We start from the raw sequence: 14,957 nt of genomic DNA, 5'->3' as shown, positions 1-14,957 counted from the left end.
CACCTGCATACCACTGGTGGTACTTTGAGCACACTTTGAGAACATCTGATCGAGGTGACTGTCATGACATTGAGAAGTTGAAGGGAAAGTGTATATGTTACCTTTTACATATTTTTATTGGACTAATTCCACTGCAGTATTTGTCAATTGCTGTATAACCTTATGGCATTTTGTCAACTAGAACTTGATCAATTTAAAGGACAAAGGTTAAATGGCTAAAATTAAATCAAACTTTCTATTTAAATTCATGTTAGTCTTAAACTGTGAGGTAAAGATGTAGCAGTGAAGTTCATAGCACTTACTAATCAGCCAGTCTGTCCCAGTGCTGCTTACACATATTTGTGTGATGTAATCGGCGACATTATTCACCTCATTTATTCATTACTTTTGCTGTGAAGCAAAAACAAAAAAGTCAATGTCTGTTGTGAAATTAATTAGTTCATCGTTGTGTTTTTAAATCACACCATGGCTTGTAATTCACATTGGTCTATTTGAAAGTGGTGCAGATGAGCCCTGAAAAAATGTTGACGAACTAATCATCAAGTAGTTATATAACAAGCAGGTGGGGTTTTATAAATAAAACTCTCACCAGCCTCATTTTTGTCAACAGTCACAGTGAGTGGTGCTAAGCTCACACCCATACAGGCCACAGCTGGTGCAACCCAAGATGGCTACACTGTAAAAGTGTCAAATACAGGGCTTTGACGCTTATGAAAGTCTTGCAGAAAAGGTGTTTCTAAAGCCTGGGGAAAACATTCACGGACATTATGGATGCAGGTGGGAGGCTCAATGTTAATGTCTGTTCCACATGCAATCTTAGAATTGGGAAAATGTTCACCTGCCCAAATATAATTGTTTTTTACGATATTTCAGAGGTCCATCATTAATGTGACGATACCTTCAAATGAATGTGATTAGTTCCATTATGCCAACGCTCTTTTTGTCTCATGAATGAGACCGTGCAAACAGATTCATATCACATCACAGCTTGAGAAATGCACAAACACACAAGCACCGTCCACCACTTTGCAATTATTACACTGGAGTCTAATAAATTCTGCTCATTCATATTGAAGCACAGACGTCAAGGAAACGTCAAGAGAATTGCAAGCAGCCTGAAGAAAGCCTGATGAGAACAAAGACATGTTGTTTCTGGAAAGCTGTTGACATCCATTACTTTTCAACAACATGGCCACAAGTGCCCCAGCCCATTCAAATACTGTAAACACAATTGTTACAATACGGCTAAAGTGTTTCATCGAGACAGTTAAAACTGATCTTGCGTGAGAATAGAGTGACAGAGAGCGATGGAGAAAGAAATAAAGCTCAGTTTTTAAATTCTGTTTACCATCATTAATGATGCACTTTCTGTCATTGGTCTTTTATTGCTCACAGCATATACAGTATTTCTGATGAAACTCCTCCACCATGGTCTCCACAGCAAGTGTAAAAATAGGTTTTAATTCCCATTCGTGTCTGGCTTTCCCGAGGCTAATGCAGGAGTATTTTCCCTTGTCTAAAAATCAATGTCAATGATGATCATGATTGGAGACAATATTGAGCTCAATTAATTTCATAGCAGTAAGTCGACAGATTTAGGACCAGATTCAAGCCAACAACATTGAACAAAGCCAAGAAGGGATCATGAAAAAAAAAAAAAGATTCTAAATGTCACCAGCTTGTTGACGCTTGACCGTGTCGGGAACATTATGTGGAAATGTGTACGAGTACAAGCAGCAGCCACCCAACAACATTTCCATATTTGACGTAAAATGTTTATTTTCACTGTGTATAACCGTATGTCAGAATCATTTTATAGTGACCATTTTAGGTCATGCCTGTGTAAAAGTCATGATCTTTAATCAGCATCTTGATATGTCAATTCTTTGAAAAGTGAAGCAAAAACAGTTGTTATTTTTATTTGTGTTGTATCTATAAATTTTCCCTTGGATGGGCCCTTGTCCGGTCCAGCATCAATAAGCTTGTATCAATCTTTCTTAAAGTAAGCTCACCAGTAAGCTCCGTTTTATCCTTGGGCTGCTCAAGGTCTCAGGGTTGAGGCTCAGGGCTGCACTGCTGTTCTGGAGAAGACAAAGGTTGTCCAAACGCTGTACACTGGGGAGCTGCAGCGGTGTCACCTTATTTCTTAGCTGGGCCAGGAGTGGGGGAAAAGAGACAAAGTTGAAGATTAATGAATGGTTCACTTGTATATTCTCAGGAACTACAGATCTAATTTTCAGGCTGCTTATCACTGACAACATCAAGTTTAATACTGTACATTACATCGCGACCACATTTTCTCTTGCTTTATTTCTCATTCCGGTCCAGTAAAAGTTCACTGCTGCTGCAACACCCTACTTGTAATAAAAAAATGGAATAATAAATTGCCTTGCACCCAAATTTAGTGTGCAGGTGAGTGTTTGCCAGAAAATGGTCTGAGTGGACGAACACATCTATCAGCAACAGCAAATATTCCTTCATTAATGTTTTTAAATTCTGCCTCGAACGACTGAGGTATCTACTCAAAATAGTTCAAAGTTAACTCTGAAAGAAATTAAACATTTTACTTCACATTCACTTGGACGGGAAAAAAAATCATAATTTATTTGACAACCTTTTTTTTTGACTTGTTATATGCACAAGTCATAAGACATCAGTGAGTTGGGATAATGGATGACTACCTTGTTTAAGTCACATTATATTGTGGAGCAGTTTTCTCTCCTATTTTTAATCTCTCACACACACACACACACACACACACGCACACACACACACACACACACACACACACACACATGCACACACACATACACACACACACACAAAGAGCATTTGATTTCAGGATTCCAGTGTCCAGTGAAAGAAAAATACAAATTTAATAATGTAATTTGCATAGGAACATTCTATCCCCATGCTGTACTGTGTGTCTTACAGTATGCACAAATACAGATGCCACATCTGTATTAATAGTATGCTAGTATCATAAAAATGTGATATTTTAATTATTCAAAGCTCCGTTGAGGTGGAACCAGATGCAGCTTTTGTTCCATAGTGGCAGAGGTGTAACACAACTCAAGCATGGCAGGCCAACTCTGCATTGGGCTCAAGTCTCGATGTAGCAAACATGGAAACTGCTGGGCCACACACAAAACGAAAGATGTCATGTTACTTGCTTGGCTGTGACAATGTGAAGGGTGGGTCCATGAGATAGTCCTAGCTTTGTGTCCAACCCCTGCTGGTGTGACTTTGGTCTCTTTCCTAGCATAGAGGACATGGCCAGAAAATCACCTTTTTGTCCAAGCCATCCATTAGTAATGACTAGTAATGCAATGTTGCTGCATGTGCCTGCCGCTTATGGGAACGGGCAACGATATTTTTAGGTGCATGTCCCCAGCTGCACATGCCCAACTCACGGCCAATGGGCAATTAGCGGTTGTATCTCATAGCAGAAGGCGGTGCTGTAACCTTCTTAACACAAACAGACATCTATGTCCATCCTGCCCTTTTACTAAAGCTCTGCATTCCTTTTGAGCCTCTCAAACTTCCCTTGTGCTCAGGGGTTCTTAATTGTAAGATAAGATAAGATATCTTTTATTTGTCCCACACTGGGGAAATTTACAGCTTCCAGCAGCAAGAATGTAGGTAGAAGAAAGAAGAAAAAAAATAGTATCTGTAAATTATAGTATCTGATGCTATTTATTCTCCAGCTGTAACAAAACAAAAGTGTGGTATATGGTTGCTGGCTTCGATAGTAACTGTAAAGCAGCCAACAAAGGGAGCAGTAGCACGGTGGCATATTGGGGTCATAATTCAGGAGAATGAAACATCCACAAGGACATTTGCAGAGAACAAAACCCTGCCCACAGATATTCACATACTGTAAAATGAGGGCGCATAATTCCACTTCACCCAGTTTCATGGAATCATCTCACAACAAATTGTGAAAAAAGAAACACATCATATCTCACTCTCGTTTCAGTGGCCCATTTCTCACCAGTGTGTCCTGGTTCCCAAACAGTTGGCGTGGACCTTGTTGACCGAGGTGATGTCCGAGCCGGTATGACTACCGGTATATTATTATTTGTGTCACGCACCAAAGGTATCGGCGCATAGCAAGAAGGGTCTTGCCTAAGGACCAAACTGGATATTACCATTCGCCCTGTCCGGGATTCAAACCCCAGCATGGAGGCGCTAATCATGGCAGCGCAAGAACATGCCCTAAACAAGGTAAACAGAGGCCTGCGTTTCCCACATCAGACAGGATCCCAGGTGTAGGCTATGCAAAGAAGCCCCAGAGATGGTTCAGCACATCACAGTAGAGTGTAAGATACTAGTTAGTCAGGAATAACCGGGTAGCAGGAATTGTGTCCTGTCCCGGGACACGTCTACCAAGTATGGATTTGAGGTCCCAGATTCAAGATGGTACATGGTCCAAGGATGGTTGAGAACAACCAAGCCAAAATCCTTTGGCATGTGTGTGTGTGTGTTTGTTTTATATATATATATATATATATATATGTTTATATATGAGTAGAGTAGACTCTTTGTGGATGAGTGAAAAAATAAGTTTTGACATGGGTGGAAGCACCAAAATTGACTTATGAGAGCACCGTTTCAAACTAAACTGGCCCACTTCATTCAATTCTGGAACGTGAGCCGAGTGGTGTGTCATCTGCAGTGACCTAGTTCTTCAGAGGGCCATGGAAGACTTTGATTTCTATATTGTAATGATGGCTCCATCATTTGATATTGTTATTTACATTCCACTGTTGCTTTAAATGTTTATTACACACAGTGATGCATATTATTTAGAAAAAAAAGTTATACCTATCATAAATCTTTTTATGTTCTTGAAGTCAGCATCATTTTGCAGTTTCTTCATGTAATTACTTGGCAATCCTGACCCTGGAAGGCTCATCATGGAAGTAGTGGATTGGAAGAGGCTTGAATAACCCCGCGGAGACTTCTTGCATAAAACAATGTAGCATGCCCTATCACACCGCTAACAAAGATAAATCATTGCAAATGGAATAACAGAAGCCACCACATGCAGAAGAGCTGAGCCCATCTTTTCCCTGTTAATCCACTGTGAAATTCCACTTGATCAGGACATTAGCATCAATTACACTCCCACGTAAACACATAGCTTTGACCCTAGAACGTATTGGCTTTCAATCATTATCCCCAAAGTTAAAAGTGGATTGGAGCAGCACGTTTGCCATGTATTAACTGCTCTGTTCAAGTGCGGAACCTTGCCTGCCAATAATGGGTTATCAAAGAGTGCAATTAGCCTCCAGCAGGCAGTGTGAAGGGTGACTCTCGGACAAAGCCTGTGACATCTGAGGGTGCTGTTCATGTGTTTTTTGGGTATTAGTGAGACACAGGTCATGGTTACTTGTCAGCATAGTTTACTCATGCAAGATCAAAGGGAATCAAAGTAAGACTCACTAGACTGCATGACAACCAATGCAACAAAAGGAGGACATGCATGGCAACTTGAAAGAAAAACAACACAATTTGCGGCGTATGACTGAAAGGTAGATCAAGATTCACTATATTATATAGCACCAGACAAAAAAGGAATTAGGTAACACCTCTGTACCTGAACATGATCATATTATTTTCGAAGAATGACAATCCATTATTGCTCACACCAGCAAATGTATGTATGGTCTATTAACCATGGGTACAACCAAGATTGCATCTTCCAAACAAGCAAAATTCTTTCATCGGTTCTGAGAGGCATAAATATGTATACATAAATTTAGCATATGCAGTGGGATTTAGCAAAACTGACACCAGCTGGAGTAGCTGGTCTATAAATCCGGCGTCTCAAAGACAGGTGCAAACTGGCAAGCACAACAGTGCCAGCAAACAAAATGACCTTTTTCACTGGCTCCCTGTACATTTTAGACTTCTTTTGAAGATTCTATTCTATTATTTGTTTTCAACTCTTTAGATGGCCTCGCCCCACCTTTCCTCTGTGAGCTCCTTCGTCCCAGCTCGGTGCCTCAGGGCTGCGGACCAGACACTATTAGAGGTACCGAGAACTAAGCGGAGGCTCAGATGGGATCGAGCCAGCTGAACGTGAGGCAATCCCTCTCGCTGCCCAGATTTAAAACTTGACTTAAAATTAATTTTTATTCCCTGGATTTTGAACCAGCATGAGATTTGATTTTTAGTTTTACTGTTTTTGCGCTTACTGTTGTCTCTGTTATAAATGTATTGTTTTATTGTATGACTTAATTTTGCTCCAGTTTTGCACTTGGTATACATCGGTGGTTGTTTTAAAGTGCTATATAAATACAGTTGAGTTTTTCGCTTGAGTGAACTATTTTAACATGCTAGAAACAGAAGTTATCGTGACGGAACATCGGCCGACAGGTGCCTAAATATAATTGTCAACTGCTGACGTGACACGACAAAGGTTAATTAGTGCACACAATTAGTCAGTGAGTGAACACGCGATTGAGCACATTATGGGAGATTAGTACAATATCACAATTTCAGTAGATTAACATGCCCACGAACAGCATGCATAATATGTTAATGACTATGAAATTTTGCACTCCCATTTTAGGACCTAAGTAAATAGGCCCTTTATGTTCTCTATAGTCATACTTCATTTGGTCCCATGCTTCAACATGGTGGAAAACATTTTGGGGAACACTCATTTCGGTTCTAGACGGACTGCAACCCAGTGCAAAAAAATAGCCACTTTAGGCATAGTTTATAAAGAGTGGGGCAAAAAATAGTGAGAACCCAGATCTCAACTACATCAAGCACCCTTGGGTTGAACTAAAAAAAAGATTGGTCAAATTATTTTCAAAAGGGTGTAACCTGTTATCCAAATGGTACCAACACTATTGTTCATTCAATATATGAGCTTTGTAAAAGTCAATCGTTTATTCTTACAGCAAACATGTTAAATGTATTATTCTGGCATCACCAAACAACTTCAATGTCAGCACCACTATCACAAACCCATGAACTCTTCAATCGGTGTTGTCCAGTGACGGAATGAACAGACCTAATTAACTCCAGAAACATCAATTATGAATGTCCTCGGATCCCCAGAGGTGACCTCTGGCACAGTCAGCAACCAGCCTGCCCTGAACGTCAGACTGCCTACAGACATGACACCTGGCACGTTATCAATTTGCACCACACTTAAGCATCATTTGAGCAAAACAAACATTGTGTAAACAAGTGTGCATTTGTCTGTCGTGTTTAAAGGGTGGATGCTAAGGGTGCTTGCATGAAGAAACATGTAAAATCACACTGAATGTTTAGATGATGTGTAAAAGCCTTGCTTGCATTGTCACGCATGGGAGAGTCCAACAGTCTGCCCAAGTGACAGGGCTGCTAACGATGATAATGCACTTTCACTCTGCTGTCACGGAGCCTTACAGAAAGCATCTCCAGAGCCGTTTCCCAGTGAAGATAGTGTTATGTAACATTGCGCGGCAACCCTGCTGCTCATATCACTAAAGCCTCACACTGTGGGTCACGTGCCTGACTGAGACCACATTCTGGCGCCAGCAGCAGCCGTGTTCCAGCTGTTACTACGACCAAGCTTCAGTCACTTAAGACCACGCTCAGCCACAACCCATGCACACACACGCACGGCTACAACATTCGCCATCACACTCTCCGATAACAGGAAGACGGTCTTATTGCATAGTTTTACATTGGCTACATATGTGCATTACAGTAGGGCATTTGGAATGAAACAAAATGAAAATCATGCACAAATGCACAATTCGTGTGCAACAACGATGATCCCATTCCATTCAATCCTTCATGAATAATATGTCCTCAACTAAATCAAATGTAACCTTCATTTACAGTAATTTCTCAAGAATAAGACACATTTTTCTGCCAACATAAATCATTCGAAATCAAGAGGGGTGTTATCGACGATGATACACAAGATTACAAAATTATGTTATATTGTGTGGACAAAAAAAGTGTACTTTTATTTCAATTTGGTGTTTAAATATCGACTGCAATGTTACGAATGAATCTATAACATAATTTTCACTGCTCACAAACAACCATGACGGCTGAGAAAACCAAACATTCACTACTCTCACTGAACCTTTGCCGTTCAGCGAGATACTTAAAGGAACAACCCCAAGTCACGAATACAGGTACATATACAGAATGTTGGTCACACGTGGGTGTAAAGACAAAGCTAATTAGTGCAAGCTTTCCTTGGGCACATTACCTCGGTTGGCAACAACATAAAGTTCACACGTGGGGCTACCAAAGACTTTTTAGGGCTCTGATATCCACATTGGAGAAGTCAGGGGCCTCCATGTTGAGGTTTACAAAAAATCCACATACACAGTGACCAAAACTTGCTCTTTGACTCCCACCACCCAGTGAAGCACAACACAGAGCTGATCAGGTGTCAACCAGCCCTGAGCCCAAAGAAAAGGAGTATAGGCAAGTGAGGGAGGGCCATGAAACCTATGGTTATCCCAGCTGGTCATTTGTGGAAGGTCGATCTACCTCCAGAAGAGCAAAATGGATGAAGAAAGAAAAGGGTGACAGGTGTAACAATCCCCATGTGTCATGTCGGTCTGAATGACTTGAGGATTTTCAACCAATGAAATATTCCGGGGGTGACCCAGTCATCCAGCGGTTAGCACGTCGACCTCACAGCGCAGAGGTACCGGGTTAAATTCCAGCTCGGGCCTCACTGTGTGGAGTTTGCATGTTCTATGTCTATGCGTGCCCTGCGATTGGCTTGCAAACGGTTCAGGGTGTGCCCCGCCTACTGCCCGAAGACGGCTGGGATAGGCCTCAGCACCCCCCGCGACCGTTGTGAATATAAGCCGACGATGGATGGACGGACAATATTCCGGTATACTTCTAACGTGGCAACGCCCTGAGACGAAGATTGGTACACACCAAAGACCGGACACCCCATACTCAGAAAAAGAGATCTGGTGCATGGGAACGAGAGCACTGAGGAATGCACAGATATTAAGATATCCTTTATTTGTCCCGCAATGGGGAAATTATACGGTATATTTAGCAAATCCACCAACCGCTGTACAGACACATAGCCCAACACAGATGGGACAAGACTGAGCAGTCTACCTGCACCTCTGAGAGAAGGAGCAATCTTTTGAGGACAAAAATGGACATATTATTCACAGAGAACACAGGTGGTTTGAAAGAGAATTGAGAGGAGCCACCGACCCCCTACGGTCTGTAAACTTATGAGTACAACTGTACATGAAGGTCAAAAGACCATTTATAAACATGGTGGGATGGACAGCTATCAATGCTACGCTTTCATCTATCTTAAAGAGTATCAATCATTTACATCCAACAGACAGTGATAATGGAGGTCGCCGTGACTCATACATGTCAACTTTTCGGAGCGCCAACCTATATAGACTACCAAAAAAAATCCTTATAAAGAGCAAAAAATCCTTATTACCTACCAAAGCATTTTAGATGTCAAAATAACGGCAGAAGAAAACCCACAACATTTTCAAAGATATGTATTGTAGATCTCCATAATACAATGGTTAATGTCTAATCACCATTCTACTTAGTGGCATTACTGTGTTCAGAGTTGTATTCCTGCGTTACTTTTTTCACCAACTCCAAATGATTTGGAGTTGGTGAAAAAAACCCCGGAAATTTTCAGAATCCGGATGATTTGTGCGATATGGCCACATACGTAAGATTCACCACAAAATCCGTATGAACTATGGCTAAACCGTACGAGTTGACAGGTATACGTGACTCCACTACCTTTTAATAACTGAATGGGGTATTATCGAGGGGGTTACCACCCAACGACTTGCTGACAGACACGGGCATCTCTGCAAGGCATTTTAACGACTGTCGTTTTGCATTCCAATAGAATCATCCCATTAGTGGTTGGGCATGCCTTCAACTTGGAGCATAAATAGTTGGGTTTGCCACGCCAACTGAGACTGTTGCGCGCTTAACCATCACCAAGTGATGAAACAAACTCTGATGAGAGGTGAGACGTCAAACAGAGCAGTCCAGCTGCAATTGATTCAATGCCCTGTAATAAACACACAGAGAAAACAAACAAACACATTCCAGTTTTATGTATTGCACATAATTATGATTCCTTCAATTCACTCATTCCATTCACGACTCTTTTTCGACACCAACAGCACCATATTCAACGTGTTTCATAGTGAGAGTTAAAAATATGAACGTCTTTCCTCTTTGTGTAGGGAAGATAAAAGCCACTTGCTGGCAGCTCAGGGATAACCTGCGAGATGATGAATGAGAATGTGTGCTTGTCAAGGTGGGGAGGAGGAGCCACAGTATGAATGGGAGCTTGTCATCAGAAAACGTGATCAAATTCCAGGTGTATGTCCAGACTGACAGCCCTGAATTGAATAAACTGTTCTGATACATGACATTGGGTAGCAGAAGCGCCAAGAGGCACCCAAACGATTGCCTACTTTCATCGGAAGGCACATCTGTGTACTCCTACTACCCAGATTCTCTTGTGGCTGTCATCCACGATTTTATATGTTGTGGCTAAATGCTGACTAGGCACAAATCTAATGATTACAAAATTCAGAAGCGCACTTCTCTCCAGTGATTCTCAGCAACCTAGAGGGGGGAAATTATCACACTCAATAACACGTTTGCGTGACCCGCAAACAACACAGGTAACCTGAGAAGTCTGGATTCAATCATTTTCTTTTGGTCAGTGCCATTGATTTTGCACGTTGGAATGTATCTCCTCAATTTATTAATGCAACTTCTCTTTAGACTTAAGAGAGAATGCCTCTTGGCAGGCGAGGCGGTCTCAACTGGCGCTGACGCTAAGCCCCTCAATCACGTTAGACCATCCATGGACATACGGTAAAGACAGCCAAATATTGTTTTATACTCACTGCATCATAATTTTAACAACAAGAAACACAAATAGATGAACTGAATTTGTAGAGCATCCAAATGAAATGCAATGTCTTTTGGCTATATTTCAGCAAGCCTGGATACTCCAGAAAAGCAGACAAATTGTCCAGCCAACTGGAAAGGCAGACAAGTCCTTTCAATTATCTTAACCTTTAAGAGTGTGAGAGATCATTATCCGTCAGCAGCAAATCTACGATTCTGCAGCACAGCAAGCATAACCCTGGATTGTATTTAACACACACACACACACACACACACACAGCTTGACAGCAGATGGTAAACGGTGCCATACCTTAGCAGCAGCACTTAAAGGACCAGTACCGCGGCAGGTGCTTCCCACAGAGCTCCAAGGACAGAGACACAAGCAACAAAATGATGTCTATGGCAGCTCTGTAGCATAAAATGGTTCAGCAGTGCACAGCAGCAAGAAGCACAGCCAGGCAGTGCACTGGGAAAGAGAGAGAGAGAGAGAGAGAGAGAGAGAGTGAGAGAGAGAGAGAGAGAGAGAGAGAGAGAGAGAGAGAGAGAGAGAGAGAGATCCAGCCATCTCGCATCACACTACCACAGCAGCAGAGCGCACACATCAACACACCCCCTTTCCCTCTCTCCCTCTCGCTCACTTTCTCCATCTCTTACACACATTTAGTCACACAGACCCAAGCAGGGGTGCAGAGGTAGTGCAGTACCCGGCAACACCGAGCATTACTCCATAACCAAGATGCCTTTCATCTTCCTGAATCACACTTGATCCTTCTCAGTCTTACATTCATAAATCATGCACAATTTTGTCCATTTAACCTTCCATTCAACCTCTATTCTATTTCAACAGACCCTCATGGGCAGCCATGATTGGGGCTCACAAGGTCGTTTGAGGATCTTCTACTCCCTCTTCAGTCTTTCATTCAGTTTTGTTGCAGCACTTCGGTTCCATATTTTGTATTAGGTCATAGCAAGTTTATACGGGGACTGCGCTTGCCTTTGTCAAGGGTTATCATGCCACAGAGGGTGCACCAACGGTCTCTAGATGGTCAGCTTGATAAAATATCATTCAAAGAACGGTGGGCCAACCCATTTAGATATCAAACACAATTGCAAACAATCAATCAAAGATTGGGAAATTCAGTGCAGAAGAGAATTAAGAGGGATTATTTGGAGTATCCATTTTTTCCCACTGTGGGGCAAAAGGAGTGGAGCAGTGCACCGTGACTGCCCTCTGTGGCTGACGAGACAACTGCATTTGTTGCGGGAAAAGCAAGGCGGGCGGCCCAAATGAAATATGCTTTCCTTAGAGTGGATGCCTAGCAACCATGAGCTTTCCCTCCCACTCCAGCGGGACCTTCTTAGCAATTCAGTTTATATCATATAGTGCCTGTTTATCAGTAGATGCACCACAACAGCTTGATGTCAAGTGTCTTCTGCCTTGGGAGTAAACAAAAAGGCGGAGTGGGCTGTGAGCAGCCAGAGCAGTAACCTTACCTAATGCTTTTGCTTGAACCAGGACTATCTGGAAAAGAAGCCATGGACTCCATAGGCATTATACATTATGGCTGCCTGCCTATGGAGTCCACGAACAAAACCTTAGTTTCACTGAATCTCTGAAAACTCAGAACAATCTGCAGCGAAATTCATATCCACATTCCTACTCTCTCCACTTTAATCTATACAAATAGAACATTGATCGGACAATATTTTCTATTTTGTGGAGGTAATGATGGCTTTTCCTCTTAGGAGCTCACATTTAATATCAACAAAATCCAAAATATTGGGCCGATCACTTTTATTTTTTCACAGGTTGAAATGGAGATGTGTATCTGAATTTTGATCAATATTGGTCACCATTTTTAAAGCCGAGGTGACAACAGAACATCAAATGAAGGGCACTTTATGTTAGTGTATTTTTGTGTTGACAGTTTTATTCAGAGACCTATTTTACAAGTGCCAATGTCCATTTAAGTAACTGCTGCATGATTGGAAATTCTTGAGGCTCTCAAAGAAGATGTACAGTACTGAAGATATGCTGGTTAAAAATAGTGCAGGTGGCTAACTGGTTAGCACATCTGCCTCAGTGCAGAAATGCAGAGGTTCGATTTCAGGCCCAGGCCTTCCTGTGTGGAGTTTGCATGTTCTCCCCGTGCATGCGAAACACTGCGATCAACTACTGACTGCATAAAACCATTCCAAATACACACACACATATTTTCACATAATGTAGAGCACTTCATTTTCGATCATGAAAACAAGTCTAAACACAAGTTTCCCGTGTTGTTGTTGTTGGTTTTTCTTTTGTTTTTGGGCGAGGGGGGTCTTTTTATTTTTTTCCAGAGATGGATGCTTTGCTGCACAGCACACTTGCAGACATGCAAGGATAGATGCTGGAGGGGATGTTGATGTTTGGCTCAAGGGCACTTCAACAATGGTCAGGAAACAGACTAAAATCTCATTACCAGGACATGCATTTCATTGTGGAAATTGTGCATATTGCTCTAAGAGATAAATAACAACAAATCAGTATTAGCCTTTGTTTGTTCTCCACCACTGGACCTCGGTTTATTATAGTTTGTCATACAAATCTATTTCTAGGTGAATGAGCAAACATTTTCTACAATTAAACAGAACCCTAATAGGGTGGAGAGAACAGGGATGAACTCTTTCCCCAGTAAATGTCAAGCAGAATTGTAAATATTGTGGGATTTTATCGACAAAAACATCAAGCATCCTTCCTAAGGGCAACCCACCCGTCGCAACTTATTCATGTCAAATTGTACAGTGTCATTCCGTTGCTAAAAATGGGCAACCTCCACCTACTTATATCCACAGTGGGGAGTCATTTCAATCAAAAGGCTCCCTGTTTTTTACTACCCATGGGAGAGGTTTCATCAGAGGTCAAAGCAGGAAGAACCACAGCAATAAACATTTTTATGCAGCAGTAACAGCAGTAATAGCACGTACACTCCACACGTCACATGCAAAGACTACACAAACACACACACACACACAACCGCCAGAATACTATAACAGACTGGCTGCACATGGACATTAACAAGGCACAGAGGCAATACACAAGCCCAGCTGCAATTTAGAAATCTTCCCAATACTGATATTATTAGACCTTGTCTTGTTTCTGAGTATTTGTAATCAGAGTAGTTGATTTTATATCAAGCAATTACAAAATCATGGAATTTTTGGAGAATGAACACGAAAACCCACATCCAAGGTTTCAATTAGTTAGAGCTACGGAGTGCAGCAGGAGATCAAATTGTGGCTGCGGGCATCAACAAGTGCAGCTTGTGTCCAGACCAGACGTGGCAGAATTAAAAGCTCGCTCACTTTAGGCTTGATAGTAGACTCGGCTCACCTTGTCTGTGCCTTTCATCTGACTGCTCCTCTTTGCTGGAGGTAACCTTTGTCCCGGGCTCACAACGCACTCCCTCTGACAATGTTTCAGGAGTTTATCCAGCCTGCAAGTCTTCTCACACCCCATTGACCCCTAGGGGTGAAAGGGAAGGGGTGGTAAAAAAAATGAAGCCCAGTAGGAATCATGTTGCGGATTGACTACAAGTAACAACCTACCATGGCAGGCCAGTTTGCATGCCACCCCAAACGCTTGTCATGGTCAGCTGCGCTGGGTGGCTGGATGATGTCATAACTTCAGATTATAAATATCTGTATCCAGCAGGGTTACATAATAAGAGGATGTTGGATTATTGCCGACACACACAGACAGTGAAGAGTGCACAGCTGGCAAAAGAAATGCATTAAAAACAATAGCCAAATTAAATGTTCGGCCTACATACATTTATCTTGTGTTTGCTTTCTGACATTGGGGAGCACATTTCTGTTTAGAATATCTTGACAATCTTGAAATGTAATTGTCTACCCAGCACAGATTCAAGACACCGTGTGCCAGATTAAGCAAAGCAGCCCAGAACAAAACAGAGCCTCATCTTTGTGTCACAGTTGGGACAGTGTTCTTATCTTGGTATGCTTCATTTTTTCTTATGTGAACATAGAGCTGAGGTGCCGAG

At 41.9% G+C, this 14,957-nt stretch overlaps 1 protein-coding gene across 18 annotated transcripts in view; it reads right to left on the bottom strand.

The window, feature by feature from the left end:
- rimbp2b (RIMS binding protein 2b) overlaps window positions 1-14,448 on the bottom strand; it is an 89,553-nt gene extending 75,105 nt beyond the window's left edge. For 6 of the 18 annotated variants that reach the window (XM_052067982.1, XM_052067983.1, XM_052067984.1 and 3 more), the window contains exons 1-2: window positions 14,288-14,445; window positions 2,013-2,150 (exon numbers count right to left, since the gene is read on the bottom strand). In XM_052067982.1, the coding sequence (XP_051923942.1) occupies window positions 2,013-2,150; window positions 14,288-14,413 (264 nt within the window). In that variant the 5' untranslated portion in view covers window positions 14,414-14,445. Of the gene's footprint in view, window positions 1-2,012; window positions 2,151-11,224; window positions 11,229-14,287 lie in introns of those variants that run through there. The other 12 variants (XM_052067986.1, XM_052067989.1, XM_052067988.1 and 9 more) reach the window with 6 other exon arrangements.
- Between the last annotated feature and the right edge of the window lie 509 nt (window positions 14,449-14,957).

The sequence above is a fragment of the Hippocampus zosterae genome, chromosome 6 (assembly GCF_025434085.1).
Source record: "Hippocampus zosterae strain Florida chromosome 6, ASM2543408v3, whole genome shotgun sequence".
Lineage (NCBI taxonomy): Eukaryota > Metazoa > Chordata > Actinopteri > Syngnathiformes > Syngnathidae > Hippocampus > Hippocampus zosterae.
Note: the sequence above shows the minus strand (reverse complement) of the source record. Positions and strands in the feature narration are given on the sequence as shown.